The sequence below is a fragment of the Sapajus apella genome, unplaced genomic scaffold, assembly GCF_009761245.1.
Source record: "Sapajus apella isolate SASKATOON/1434 unplaced genomic scaffold, GSC_monkey_1.0 scaffold152, whole genome shotgun sequence".
Lineage (NCBI taxonomy): Eukaryota > Metazoa > Chordata > Mammalia > Primates > Cebidae > Sapajus > Sapajus apella.
Window position 1 is genome coordinate 772,663 of NW_022437092.1, and position 13,688 is coordinate 786,350.

At 58.3% G+C, this 13,688-nt stretch overlaps 1 protein-coding gene across 1 annotated transcript in view; it reads left to right on the forward strand.

The window, feature by feature from the left end:
* The first annotated feature begins 67 nt into the window (after positions 1–67).
* Positions 68–13,688, forward strand: part of NFIX (nuclear factor I X) — a 102,510-nt gene continuing 88,889 nt past the window's right edge. Inside the window, exon 1 of the mRNA XM_032265728.1 lies at positions 68–164. Coding sequence (XP_032121619.1) covers positions 138–164 — 27 coding nt within the window. The 5' untranslated portion in view covers positions 68–137. The remainder of the gene's footprint in view (positions 165–13,688) is intronic.

Below are 13,688 nucleotides of genomic sequence, written 5' to 3' on the forward strand. Positions count from 1 at the left end.
GGGGCCGCGGGCCGGGCGGGCGCAGCGCGGCGGAGGCCGGAGGAGCCGAGCCGGAGCCCGAGCCCGAGCGCGGCCGCCGCCTGCCGGGCCTCCCCTCGCCGCGGCCAGCCGCCGCGCTCCCGCCCGGGCGCCCAGCTATGTACTCCCCGTACTGCCTCACCCAGGTACCGGCCGCCGCCCCCGCGCGACCGGGGGAGGGGAGCGGGCGCGGGAGGCCGGCCAGCGGCGCGGGCGGGCGGAGGGGGCGCGCGGCGGCCGGGGAGGGGGGGCCGAGAGCCCGCGGGCCGCCGAGGGGTGCAGGCTGTGCCGCGGGGAGCCTGGGCACGCGTGCGGGCGTCACCGTGCGCGTGCGACCCCGGCCACCGGGCGGACTCCTCTTGGGGGCTCCAGGGGTGGCCAGCTGCGTCGTGGCGCTGCCCTGGAGCGCAGGCGGGAGTGCGTCTGCGTGCATGTGTGTGTGTGTGTGTGTGTGTGTGTGTGCGTGTGCACTCGACTGGGGTGTGAGGGGCAGCGGGAATCCGGCTGACCTGTGGGCTACTGTAGCGCTCACCCAGCAGCGTGGCTGCTGGCAGTGTTTCCGGGGGTGACGGAGTGGCAAGAAGGTGGTCCCGAGGGCGCAGAGGGGACACTCGGTCCCACGGCGCTTCCTGGGGCTGGCGCAGCGGTTCCTGAGGGTGGCAGTGACCGGCGTGCGTGGCGGCGGCCTTTGCGTGCGGTTGGGGTGCCTGGGGCGGGCCGAGCGGCCCGGGCGTCTCCCCAAAGTCTTTGTTCAGGCCTCACATGGGAGCGGGGCTAAGAAAATGGCGGGGCTCCCAAATTTCGGAGGGGCAGGGGAGGGGAGAGAGGGGCGGGCGCGCTGCCAGCAGTGGCCGCGCCTCTCCGACCCTGGACGTTGCAGCCTCAGCGCCCCCACCCCCAAACTTTCCTCGGCTCAAACTTTTTGGCCCTAGCGACCCGGGCTGCGGCGGAATGGACTCGGCAGACCTGGGGAATCCCGTCCTGTCGCCTGCAGGCGGGAGGGGCGGGAGGCAGCCGCGGACACAGCCGACCGTGCTATGGCCACACCGTCGGGTCAGCCTCAGGCACAACAGCGCCGACCTTGGCACGTTGCTAGAGCGCGTCCCGCCTCCAGCGAAGTTCCCTGCGCAGCATACGGCGGCGGCAAAAGCTGCGAGGATGCCTGTCGGGCCACCCCACTCTCCTCCGGCTGTGGCGTGAGGCTCTAAGAGGGCGCAGGAACTGCCCAGTATCCCACAGTGGCCGTAACAGCATGGCCTGCAGGGCCAGGCCACAGCTGGTAACAGTGTCCGAAGAGGGGACATCTGGGGGCTGCTTAGCTCTGTGTGCCAGCCAGGCCTGCATGTGGGGGTTCTCTAGTTCAGGTCCTCATTGTCGCCTCTTCCCAGCCTGATCCCTGTCAGCCATGTGCCAAGTGTGTCCACAGCTTACAGTGGCAGTCCACATGGGTATGGTTGGTACTTTGTCTGGGTCATGCCGGGAACATGCAGTGGTGTCAGGGGACGAGGGGTTTGTCTCGGTGTGTGTCAGCTGTGGCCACACCATGCTCCTGTATGGACAGGTGCAAGTGTATGCATGTGTGAATCAATCTAGAGGCTGTGTGTGGCCCTGTGGGCTGGCCATGGGCAGGCCTGCGTGGCATGGCCGAGTGTATGGCCCAGGCAGCGGGTTTTCCTGTAGAAAGTGGGCCCAAGTAACATGTAGGTGAGGGCGCACGGGCATGCAAACATATCGCAGTGTGCATGCAGGTGCCACCAAGCATGCTGAACACTGTGGGGAACCCCCACATCTGCACCCCCAGTTCCACGGCCACGCCATGTTAGGCGCCCCTCACGACAACTGCCTACCCAGCGGTGTCTGAGCCGTGGCTGTCTTTGGTGCTATGCTTGGCTGGGCTGTGTGGCCGACGTTTGGGGCCTAGCAGGACCAAGACCCCACGCTTGAGCAGCCCCTTGCCCACCAGGCTGCCAGCCTGGCTCCCATGCCAAGCATGCCAGACATCTGAGCCTACTCCCCCATGGCTTGGGTGAGACACCCGCCCCTCAGATTTCACAGCACACCAGGAGAGAAAATGCCCGCAGATACGCTGGTGACACGGCTAGGAAGGGGCTGGGGTGGCCACTAGACCCAGGGTGATGGCCGGTGCCTGGCTCCATGTGACTGTAGGCCCAGGTTACGACAGCTCCAGTGTGCCAGGATGGCTGGAGAGGGGAGTGGGCACAGTGTCGCCAGGCTGCCAGCCCTGCATGGTGGGCAGGGAAACCCTTCAGCTCTGGGCGGGTGGCTGCTGCCGGCTGGTCAGCGGAGTCTGGCCTGCCCCTCCCTGACAACCGCATCTCTTGTTTTCACAAATCTTTCTGCTTCTATAGTTTGCCCTGCTGGTCTCTGTTTTTTTGACAACCTCTTTCGTTTGCTGTCTTTTTCTCGGTCTGTTTTTCTTGGTCTCTGGCATACTCTGCCCTTTTCCATCTCTCTTTCTCCATCTCTGTCCTTTTGTATATCTCTGACTGTCTCTGTCTCTGTCTCTGATTCCAGTTTTGGCCCCATCTCTGCTCCCCCCTCCACTGGCGTCTCGGACTCTCTCTGTCTCTCTGGCCTGCCCCTCTCTCTTTCCCTTTCCCTCTCTCTCTCCCTTTTCTTTTTTTCAAACCAGAATTGGCTTCGATTTTAAAGTCAATAAATGATTGAGCAGGAACGAGCTTGGAGCAGCGGGGCCCTGGCGGGGAAAGGTACTGTGGGCGAGGGGGAAGGGCGGGGGGAAATCTCCTTCTAGAAAAAGCATAGAAATCCAGGGCGGCCGGGCGGGGCGGTTGCTGGAGCTGCTGGAGTCCATTGCAGCCGCAGGCCTGAGTCTCAGGTGGAGAGAGGGGTGGTAGGGGTGAATGGATGGACCCCCCTCACCACCCCGACCCCACCAAGAAACAGAGACACAACCAGGCTGTGGACTCATGTACACCACCGTCACCGCCAAGATGAGGATGTAATCGTCCTGTTCACACTGATGTCCAGACACAGGACCGTCAACAAACCTACAGGCCTACGGATAGAGGAAACCAGGGACTTGTGTCCACACTGTCACACACACACACATTAACGCACATGCACCCCTTGAAACGGGACGTGCATATCGGCATAGGCTTAGAGACACAGCAGTGCCTCTTTAACACGTGTATGGACACAGGAGACCGTGGACTTGTGTTCGCAACCATCCCCAGTGTACACATAAACACAAAACCCTCAAGATGACATGGCGACGTAGGCACACGGAGACCGCGACACCTCCCAGACTCATGGAGCCCTCAGCACACGCTTGGATACAGGCAGACGCAAATGTGTGTTCACCCTCACACACGCTTGCATGGACCCAAGAACGGACAGACGGATGGATGGATTCACATCTTCACACAGAGACACAATGCAGTTGGCTCACCCAGGTGTGTACACAAATACCTTTCAAACACACACACACGGAGATAGGCACCGATGCATGCTTCCCCCTCCTTGTCACAGGGATACACACACAAACATGCCGACATTTGCTGACACACACAAAGACATACATGGGCGCACACAGGGATACACCCGCTGTGAGACACGCAGCGACCTCCACCCATATTCCTAGCCACACGAGCAGTGAATGTTCCTGTATTTTTGTGTCTGGATAGCTCCCCACACACTCTTTCCATGGGAAGGGGATGGTTGGGGCCTCCCTGATGCCACCTTCCCCCAGCTTTCTCTCTGGGTCACTGTGGCCACCGCTTTGTCCCTGTGAAGCTATCGCTCTCTGTCCCTTCTCCAGCCTGATGCCCTGTTTCCATGGCACTTGGCATTTTCTCTCTGGCCCTGGCCCTGCCGATTCATGCCCACTGCTGGGGTGGGAGGTGTGCCCAGGTGTGGGCCGGGATGGGGTAGCTCATGAGATGAGCGGGGGCTTCCTGAGATGTTTGGATGTTGGGCTGAGCTCGGCACAGAGGATTCTGCAGGGAACGGGGTGCTCCAGTCTCCCTAGGGCCTGGAATGTCTTATGTAGCCTCAAGAGCTTCCAGATGGAGGCTTCGGGAGCAGAGGTCAAGGGCTAGGCTCTGTGGTCAGACAGCAACCGCTTCAAGCTCCAGCTCCGCATCTTCTAATCTCGAAACCTAAAGCACAAGATTTTCCTGGCCTGTAAAATAGGCAAAACCAGTGTCTATCTCTTGGGCTGTGCTTAGGCTCAGCATGGTGCCTGGCACATAGTGTGTGCTCCAGAAATGGAAATTGTTGCCAATTGTTGGTTGTAACCTCCTGGACCCTTCCAGCTGAGAGGGATGCCTCTGAGGGGTAGAAGACAGGGTTGAGCACCTCCCAACCATATATATCCAAGTGGGCTGCCTGGAGGAGGAGGAGGCACGAGGAGAGTTTTGAAGGATGGGTGCTTGCTCATGGCCCAGCTCTTTTACCTTTGGATGAGGGCCTATAGGCTAAGCAGAGGGTGGCAGGGCTTCAAGATAGGGAAGAGATGGTGGGGGATGGTGGGGAAGGGTGGGGGGCAGGAGGGGAGAACCGAGGCCTGTTCTGTTCCATGAGGACCAGATGCCCTCGTTGGGGGACCCGAGTCCTGGTATAAGAGTATGTGTGTGGGCCGGGTGCAGTGGCTCACGCCTGTAATCCCAGCACTTTGGGAGGCTGAGGCAGGTGGATCATGAGGTCAAGAGTTCGAGAGCAGCCTGACCAACATGAAACCCTGTCTCTACTAAAAATACAAATATTAGCTGGGCATGGTAGCGCGAGTCTTTAATCCCAGCTACACAGAGGCCGAGGCCGGAGAATTGCTTGAACCATGGAGGCGGAGGTTGCCGTGAGCCGAGATAGCACCACTGCACGGCACTCCAGCCTGGGTGACAGAGTGAGACTCTGTCTCAAAAAAAAAAAAAAGTATGTGTTTATCCAAATGTACATGAGACAAAGAGACCTGGTGCATCTAGATAATGACTTCAGGGACGTTCCCAAAGCTCCAGAACTATTTCTGCATCTGCACCTGGGCGTTATAACCTGGACCTGCCGTGAAGACAGGACAAGTGTGTGGGACCCTATGTGGGCACTTGGCTGGATCCCACCACTTGGTGCATTGTGGGTGGGAGAAATGCTGGGCGTTTGGCTGTGGCGCCGTGGCTGTGGGCAAAATGCCCCCATGGTCCACCGACCTCCCCATCTAACCCACGGGGAGGGACGGCACAGGGAGGGCTGGCCTCCCCATCTAACCCACAGGGAGCCTGGCCTTTTTCATCTGCCCAGGTATCGTCTCCCCTATCCCTGTGAAGCTGGAATCTGGGGACTTGCTGGACCAAGAGAGATAGGGGAGGCTGGGCACTTTCTCCAACCCAGTGCTGAGGATGGGCCTTTTGTCTCCTCCCTCCCAGCTGGGGTGGGGGAAAGGAGGGGGATGTCTTCATTTTCCTGCCCCCAAAGCCCCTATATGCGAGGGCGAGTGGGCCAGGGGGACAGCTGTGTGGAACTATCTGGGTTCTCTCAGATCAGCATGCCTGTTAATCGGCATATCAGGCCTCAGAGCCACCATTTTCCCTCGCATGTCTGTGTGTCTGCCCCGGTCCCTCATGTGTCTCCAGATCTCCAAGTGTCCATCACTGGGTGCTACCTGCATGTGACTCCACGGATCATCGCACACCCTGTCTCTTGTGTATTTGGTGGCAGGGGTCGGGGAGTGTGCCACCATGCATGTCGGCATGCCGGATGTCATTTTCGTGTCACGGTGGCGACGTGCACGTCAACGGGTATCAGTGTGCTGGTCGCCATCTTTGTATCTGCGCTTTGTATCTGGAGTGACAGTGTCCTGGCGACATGCGTCACATCTACAGCAATATTTTTCTGGGTGTCTGTGCGTCACGGCAAAGAGTGTATCCGTGTGTCTCACACACGTGTTGGCCTGTCCGTGTCAACCTGTGTCCACATACATGTCAATGCACGTGTCTCTGGTGTCACCACCATCAGATCACTGTGCCTCCTGGGCTTGTCCCTGTGATGATCACTGTGGGTCTCACCCCACGGGCCCCTCTCCCGGGCATTCCCTTGGCCTCTGAGTACCATGTGAGATGCCTGATATGGCCGGCTGGGCGAGTGGCTGGGAGTGGGCTGGCAGCTCAGTCCCTTCCCATGAGGTCTCGCGGCCGCGGTGGCCTTGCTGGGGGCCCCACCCATGCCCCTGGCCTGGCGTGGACAGAAGCCCGTTGTGCGGTGGTGAGGTGCGGGTGTGTGTTGGGGCCGCCCACAGGCCTCCCTCTGTCTGCCCAGCGCACATTGATCTTGGCTTCTGCCTGTGTCCGTTCTAGCCTGGCCAGCTGGGTGTCCGGCTGTCTCTGTGGGCCTGAGCCCACCATCCCCACTGCCCCCACAGCCAGGCGGGTCATGGGTTCCACACCCCTGGGCCACCTGCCATCCCTCCAAGGCTCTGAGGGCGCGGATTTGGAAACTCAGGTCCCCCCTTCTTTCCCCCTTTCTCTCTCTCTTTCCTCCCTCTCTCTTCCCTCCTCCCCTCCTCCCGCTCCCTCTCTCCCTCTCTCTCCTCCTGCCAAACGCGTCTTGGCTCCGTCTGAATATCTCTCCTCCTCGATTTTTGGCTCCAGCTCTGGGCGCGTTCACTAAAGGAAGAAGGGCTAGCTCCCCAACCCCCCCCTTCCTCACCGCCTCCCCCTCCTGAGGAGCCCCTCTGAGGGCGGGAGTGGCCTCGTGCAGGGGCCTGGGCCCCCTGAGTGGGCTTGGCCAGGGGGGCACAGGCCTGGCGGGTGAGAGAGCAGGGTGGACAGGGCCTGGCAGCCAGAGGGAGGCAACGGGCAGGGTGACTGAGCTGCCCGGTGGGGCGGGTGGGCAGGGAGGGGTCGGGGGCATGGAGCTGGGGTGTCTGGCTTCTGGTGGGGCTGGCAGGCCTCTGTGAGGCGCAGCTGTGCCCAGAACTCCAAGTTGCGTTTGCCACCACTACCGATGTGGCTGCGCCAGCCAGGGAGGGGAGGCGGGTAGCGGGCACTGCGGCGCTTTGCAGCCAATCGGAAGCCGGGGTTGCACTGGGGAGCTCTCCCCCCACTGGGCCCCACCCTGAGGGGAGCTGGAGGTGGTGGCCAGCAGTGGGCAGGGGGCAGTGCCCACCACCATCACCGAGGACCCTGCCCCCTCAGCTGAAGCTCGGTGCCAACCTTCCTGGCACAGATCGGGCAAAAGCGGGGATCTGTCTGTCCCCACCTGAATCTGTGTGAGCCAGGCTGGAGGAAGGGATGGCGTGGAGGTACACCCGACCCCCCTGGGCCTTTTAGTCCACGGCAGGCAGGAGCTAGGGATGGGGGCCAAATTATCCAGGTGGTTCCGTCCAAATATCAGCTTCGGTCAAATCAGCTTGGGGAGTGGGGGGGTTTATTCCGGGTCCATCTCAAAGTCATACACTCTCACTGGCACATGCGGGCACAAAGAATCACACTGCCACACACTGGCATGTTGTACCCCCCTCAATCAGACAGACACAGGCGTCCCCATACAAAGAAGCTTCCCCTCACTGACAGACACCTACAGGCACCTGGCCACACCCGAACACATCGATGCGGCATTACACGCACAGGGACGTGCACGTGGGTGCAGACAGGACACGCGCAGTCACACAATCACATGTGCTGTGAAGCACACAGCACAGACACAGGCTTTGCCACTGTCAAGTACTCACAAACGCTCAGACCCACAGGCACAGCTAGAAACACACAGCACATGCACGCAGTCATCATGTCAGGCACCCGAAAGACACACATGAGAACTAATACACCCGCACACACCACCGAACACACAGGCACATGCACATGCATAACACACTCTCAGACACACAAACATCCCACACGCTCCCTAACCCAGTGTCACCAGAAGTGATTTTGCCAATTGGGAAATGTCTGGAAACGTTTTTTTTTTTTTTTTTTTTAGAGACAGACTCTCTCTTGTAGCTCAGGCTGGAGCACAGTGGTGCAATCTCGGTTCACTCAGCCCTTGATTTCCCAAGCTTAAGTGATCTACCCATCTCAGCCTCCTGAGTAGCAGGGAGACAGGTGCATGCTACCACGCCTGGCTAATTTTTAATTTTTTTGTAGAGACAGAGTCTCATTATGTTGCCCAGGCTGGTCTTGAACTCCGGGACTCAAGCAATTCTCCCGCTTCACCCTCCCAAGTAGCTGGGACTACAGGCGAGCACCACCATACCTAGCTAATTTTTTTATTCTTAGTAAAGACGAAGTCTGGCTGTGTTTCCCAGGCTGGTTTTGAACTCCTGGGCTCAGGTGATCCTCTGGCCTCGGCCTCTCAAGGTGCTGGGATTACAGCCACGAGCCATTGTGTCCGGCCTGGAATCATTTTTGGTGTCACCCTTGTGGAGGGTGTGCTATTGGCATTTACTGAGTGGAGACCCGGGACACTGCTCGGTCCCCTACAATGCATCCCCCACAAACCCCACTGATCACAAAGAATGATCCGGCCCCAAATGTCAGTAGTGCCAAGGTTGGAAACCTTGCCATGCATCCCCAGACACACAATAACACACACAGGCACAGCTTACCCTTGACACCCATTACACATGCACCCCCATACACAGTCACACCCAAACAAGAAGCCAGCTGACACAGTGTCATACATACTCACACACTCTCCGTCACCAGGACCCAGGCATTGTCATATTTATACCCCTTTCCCCCACCAAACCCCAGCACAGCTGGCCTGGCATGTATACAGTCCAGTGTTACCCCAGCACACGGGGACAAGACTTACCCCCCACATGCATTTGCACCTGGGCCACACCTGGCAGTAGTTGGAAATGGCGCCTGAGAGATGAGACTTGCCCTGAGTGGCATCTCCCATCTGCTTGTCAGCCACAACCAGCTGTCTTTGCGCAGCAGCTACGGGCACCCTGACTTCTCAGGATAGAATTGGGAGCCCCGAATCCCTGCCATGGTTTGTAGAAGGCTGGGGCGAGACCAAGCCTGGACAGCCACATGCCCATCCCTGCTCAGGACACCCGGAGTCTTCTAGACTCAGTGGCTGAGGGCTCCACCCTCACCTCCTTGCTCCTGGCAGCCACCAGGAGAAGGGATGGGGACAAAATTAAGCTCTTTTTTTTTTTTTTTTTTTGAGACGGAGTTTCGATCTTGTTACCCAGGCTGGAGTGCAAGTGCAATGGTTCGATCTCGGCTCACCACAACCTCCACCTCCCAGGTTCAAGCAATTCTCCTGCCTTAGAGTCCCGAGTAGCTGGTATTACAGGCATGTACCACCATACCCTGCTAATTTTCTCTTTTTAGTAGAGATGGGGTTTGTCCATGTTGATCAGGCTGATCTTGAACTCCTGACCTCAGATCTGTCTGCCTCAGCCTCCGGTGCTGAGATTATAGGCTTGAGCCACCATGCCCTGCCCCCCCCCTTTTTTTTTTAGAGACAGGGTCTCATTCTGTCGTCCAGGCTGGAGTGCAGTGGTGCGATCTTGGCTCACTGCACCCTCCACCTCCTGGGTTCAAGCAATTCTTGTGCCTCAGCCTCCCGAGTAGCTAGAATTACAGACGTGCACTACCACGCCTGGCTAATTTTTGTATTTTTAGTAGAGATGGGGTTTCTCCATGTTGGTCAGGCTGGTCTCAAACTCCTGGCCTCAAGTGATCCGCCCTTGTCGGCTGGGATTATAAGCATGAGCCACTGAGCCCAGCCAACAAAGCTAAGTTCTGAGGCTCCTGTCCTCCGTGGGGCTGTCTCAGTAATCCTTTGGCCTTTGACTCCCCAGTTCTGACCCCAGAGAAAGACAGAAGAGACAGTGGTTGGAAATAGAAATAGAATGATAGAAGGAAATAGGATAATAGCAAAATACATGTTTGTCCTAAAAATCACAGCAACGGCTAATGTGAACTGTGTGCTTGCCGCATTGCGCCCTTGCTAAGTGCCTTCCCAGCCTGTCTTCTCAAATTCTGCATTCAGCAGGTACTGTTATTAGGAGCGTGGGGCCTGCAGAGCTAGATTCCTGGGTTTGACTCCCAGCTCTGTCACTCACTAGCTGTGTGACTTAGGGCAAGGTGCTTAACCTCTCTGGGTCTCAATTTCTGTATCTAGGAAGCAGGGTTGTGGTAAGGATCTGAGAAATTGGTTCACAGTACATGCTTTAAAGCTGTGCTTCATGTGAAATAACTGCTCTGATATGATGATGAAAAACTGAGACTCAGAGTAGAGATATCCAGTGCCAGGGTCAAGAGTGCTGAGCTCCTTCTCCAAGATCGTCACCACCCTAAATCCTGCCGATGGGACAGGATTACAGCCTGTTCTCTGGCCTTTCCCAAATTTCAGAATGGGCCTGCATGCCCTCACAGTCCCATTTGAAGTATGCCCCAGTGGTTGGCCCTTGAACCTTCCTTACCACTCTTACTTTCAGATCTTCTTCCAACCAGGGCTCAGAATAAAGGTGGATGGTGGTCTCACCCCCTTTACACTCCTGCTGGCCAGGCTTGCCCTCACCCCTGAAAGGCCAAACGTCCTTTTCCACATGTTGCCTGGCACCTAGCCGGAGCCCACATGCTGGGGGTGTAGCCAGGGTCCTGTGCATTCCTTCCACAAATATTTACCAAGCACCTCCTGGGTGTCATGCTCTGTTTTAGGCCCCGGGGGTTCGGCAGGGAGCAAAATCTGCAAAGATGCCAGCCCCGGTGGGAGGGCAGACCGTGAACCTAATAAGCAAGGGAGTGTCCAGTCCTTAAGACAGTGCTAGGTGCTGTGGGGAGAACAGAGTCGGCTGGGCCCTCGGGAGTGCTGGGCAGTTGTGGTTTTAGCAGAGATGGGCGGGGAGGCCTCGTGGTGAGGCGCTGATTTTGAACATTGCCCTGCTACAGCTCAAGTACTGCCTGCTGGGCCCTTTTCTCTCTCCAAGGGGCAGACTGGAGGTCGGGGTTGGTGGCTGAGCATGGCATGCCCACCATTTGCCCAGACCATGTTGCCTGTCTTTTCTTCAATCTGAGGTCGTCTATTATCGATATTTGTGGAAACGCTATACCGTACCCACCCAAGATCTGGGGACGAGATGCTGAGGCCTTTCCTGTACAGAAAATGGGGCTTGATGGGCACTGAGTATTCGCAACCCTGCTGCGCTGAGCTGGGGGATGGGGCGGGGGCAGCTGGTGGCCCAGAGTGGCACTTCCACCTGGGCCCCTCAATTTAGCTCCCTCGGGGCGGGCCGGGTTTATTTTTACCCCAGCCTGTCACCCTGGCAGTACCAGGCTGCGCCATCTTTGCAGGGTCTTGGGGATCTTCCCTCTTCTTGGGGGTATCTGGCTTTGCCTGTTGAGTCCCTCAACTCCCACCAGGGCCCAAGACTCTCTCCACCCCCAAAGCTCCAGGCTCGAGAGCTCTGGGCTGGGGCCCGGCGGGGTCGGCACTGCAGGCTGGCAACCACCGTGCCCAGCCTGGTGGCATTTGGTTTGGCGCCCTGCCTGCCTGCCACCCCCACCCCATGCCCGGGCAGAGCCGAGCGGCTGCTGCTGCCAGTCTCCATTTCGAAGCTTGAGGTGGGGGTGGGGAAGTGCTGAGCGCCTCCAGGCCCCTGCCTGTCCTGTGCCACCTGGGGATCATCCCCCATGCCTGTTCCCTGGAAGGGCTGGGCTGCCTCTTCCGCTGCCCCTTTGCAGCTAGGAGAGGATGCCCGCCTGGCTTCCATCTTCCCCGCTTGCTCCCTCCCTTCCTCCCTCTCTGGCCTGCTCGCCTGTAATGGCTCACCATTTTTGGCATCTCTTCCCCCTCCCCCTCCCATAGGCGCCAACCTCACTTCCAAATCCACCGCCATTACTGGCTCTTGGGCCTTCTCCGCTGCCTGGGGCTGGGACCTGGAAATGGGAATTTGGGGGTGGGGGTTGGGCATGTGGACATCAGGGGGTTTCTGAGCTCTTGTGTGCATGTCTGGGGTTAGGGGGATGCATGTTCTAAGCCAGCTCGCTCCATCTACCCCTTCATTTAGCCTTAAGGTTGGCAGAGCAGGACTGCAGCAAAAGTGGGGACCCTCCCCATTTCTGATTGCCCCGTACCTGGTGTTGGCATCTGGGCCACCAGGAGGCCAGGGTGGGCATCTCTTCCCAAGCCCAGGCCCTGGCATCGCAAGGGCAAGGCTTCATCTGTGGGGTGCCCCGAACTCTCTCCTTCCCTGATTTCTCCCTGAGGTTCCAAGATTCCTGTTTCCACTCCCCAGAGCTGGGTTGAAGGAACCGAGCCTCACCTTGGGCACTTGTGCCCCCAGATGGGGCAAGGGACTTCGGAGGAACCGGTTTATTGCCCTCCCCCCCACCCCACACCCGCTGCCCGCGCCTCTCTCGGCACTAAACAAAGTTTGCTAAGTAACTTCAAATGTTATTTGAGGACGGCCTGGCCTCAACCCAAGGCGGCCCTGTGGAAACTTGTTTTTCGCTGCCGAGGCTGCAAGTATCAAAGACACACTTTCGGGGGGGGGGTGGGGTTGGGGTGCTCCAATGCTGCTCCCCCCTCTTTGGCAGGGGCTGGCCCTGAATGGACACACAGACACACACACAGACACACTGAGCAGACACATATAGGCCTTGCCTACTGAGAGACGAACACATCATCCTGTGGCCTGTACACCAGGGACAGCTGCAGGACAGCCCTGAAGCATGACACATATAACACATGCAACAGACACACACACTGACACACTAAGGAGGCAGGAGTGGTGACACGGCACTGCCCCCAGCCCACAGAGTTCTGGGATGCTTCCAGCTGGTGGGGCTTGGCCACGCTGGGAAAAACGCACGGCTCCAATTTTTGGGGTCCTCTAATCTCATGACTCCACGGCTTGAGGGGGAGCTTGGATGAGGCCCCCAGCCTCAGTTTCCCCATCCAAAAAGGGGTGCTATGGGCTTTGATGGTGATTAGCATACCAGATGCTTTTCAGCCAAGCCTGGGTGTTTTCATTCCCCTGGCAGGGTTGCATCCCTAGAGCTGAGTCCTTACAAGTGGGCTCTGAGCACAGGGCCTGGTACACAAGCAGTGCTCCAGTGTCGGCAGGCATTTCTGCCAGTCCTGGCCCCATAAACGTGAGATGTTTTCACCCTGATTGGTGGCCCTGACCAGCAGCTCAGGGTTCTTTGGGGTTCTCCTGGGAGGAGCCCACACTGATGTTACCTGCTCGCTCCGATCTTCCGTCTCTCTGATTTCCTCACTTTGTTCCTTTCTCCCCTAGCTTTTCTTGATCTTTCCTCAAAACCGTCTTCTTCCTTCTCCAGGTCTCTGCTGGCCCTGCCCAGGCCTGGAGCTCAGGGAAAACACGGGAAACAGGCACAGGGTATGCATCCCTCGCTGAAGCCAGCCAGGCCTGCGGCCCTTCACCCTCGGAATCCCCTGACAACCCTCCTAGGACCCCCCAAGCCCCAGCAAGAAGCTGGAAGCTGGGCACTTGAGTTGATGCAGTAGGCGAAGGAGAGGCTCTGTCACAGGGTCTTCTGAGACCTGTCACCTCCAAGGTTTACAAACAGGTGGAGCCCCACTGAATGCAATGGAAAAGCGAGGGCCCAAGGGGAAACTGGAGTGAGTTCCTCCTGCAGTTCCAGAGAGCCTCCTCACCCACAATAGCCAGGTCCTTAGTGAGATAAATTTGCGGGGGTCCCCCAGTCCCAGTCCCACAC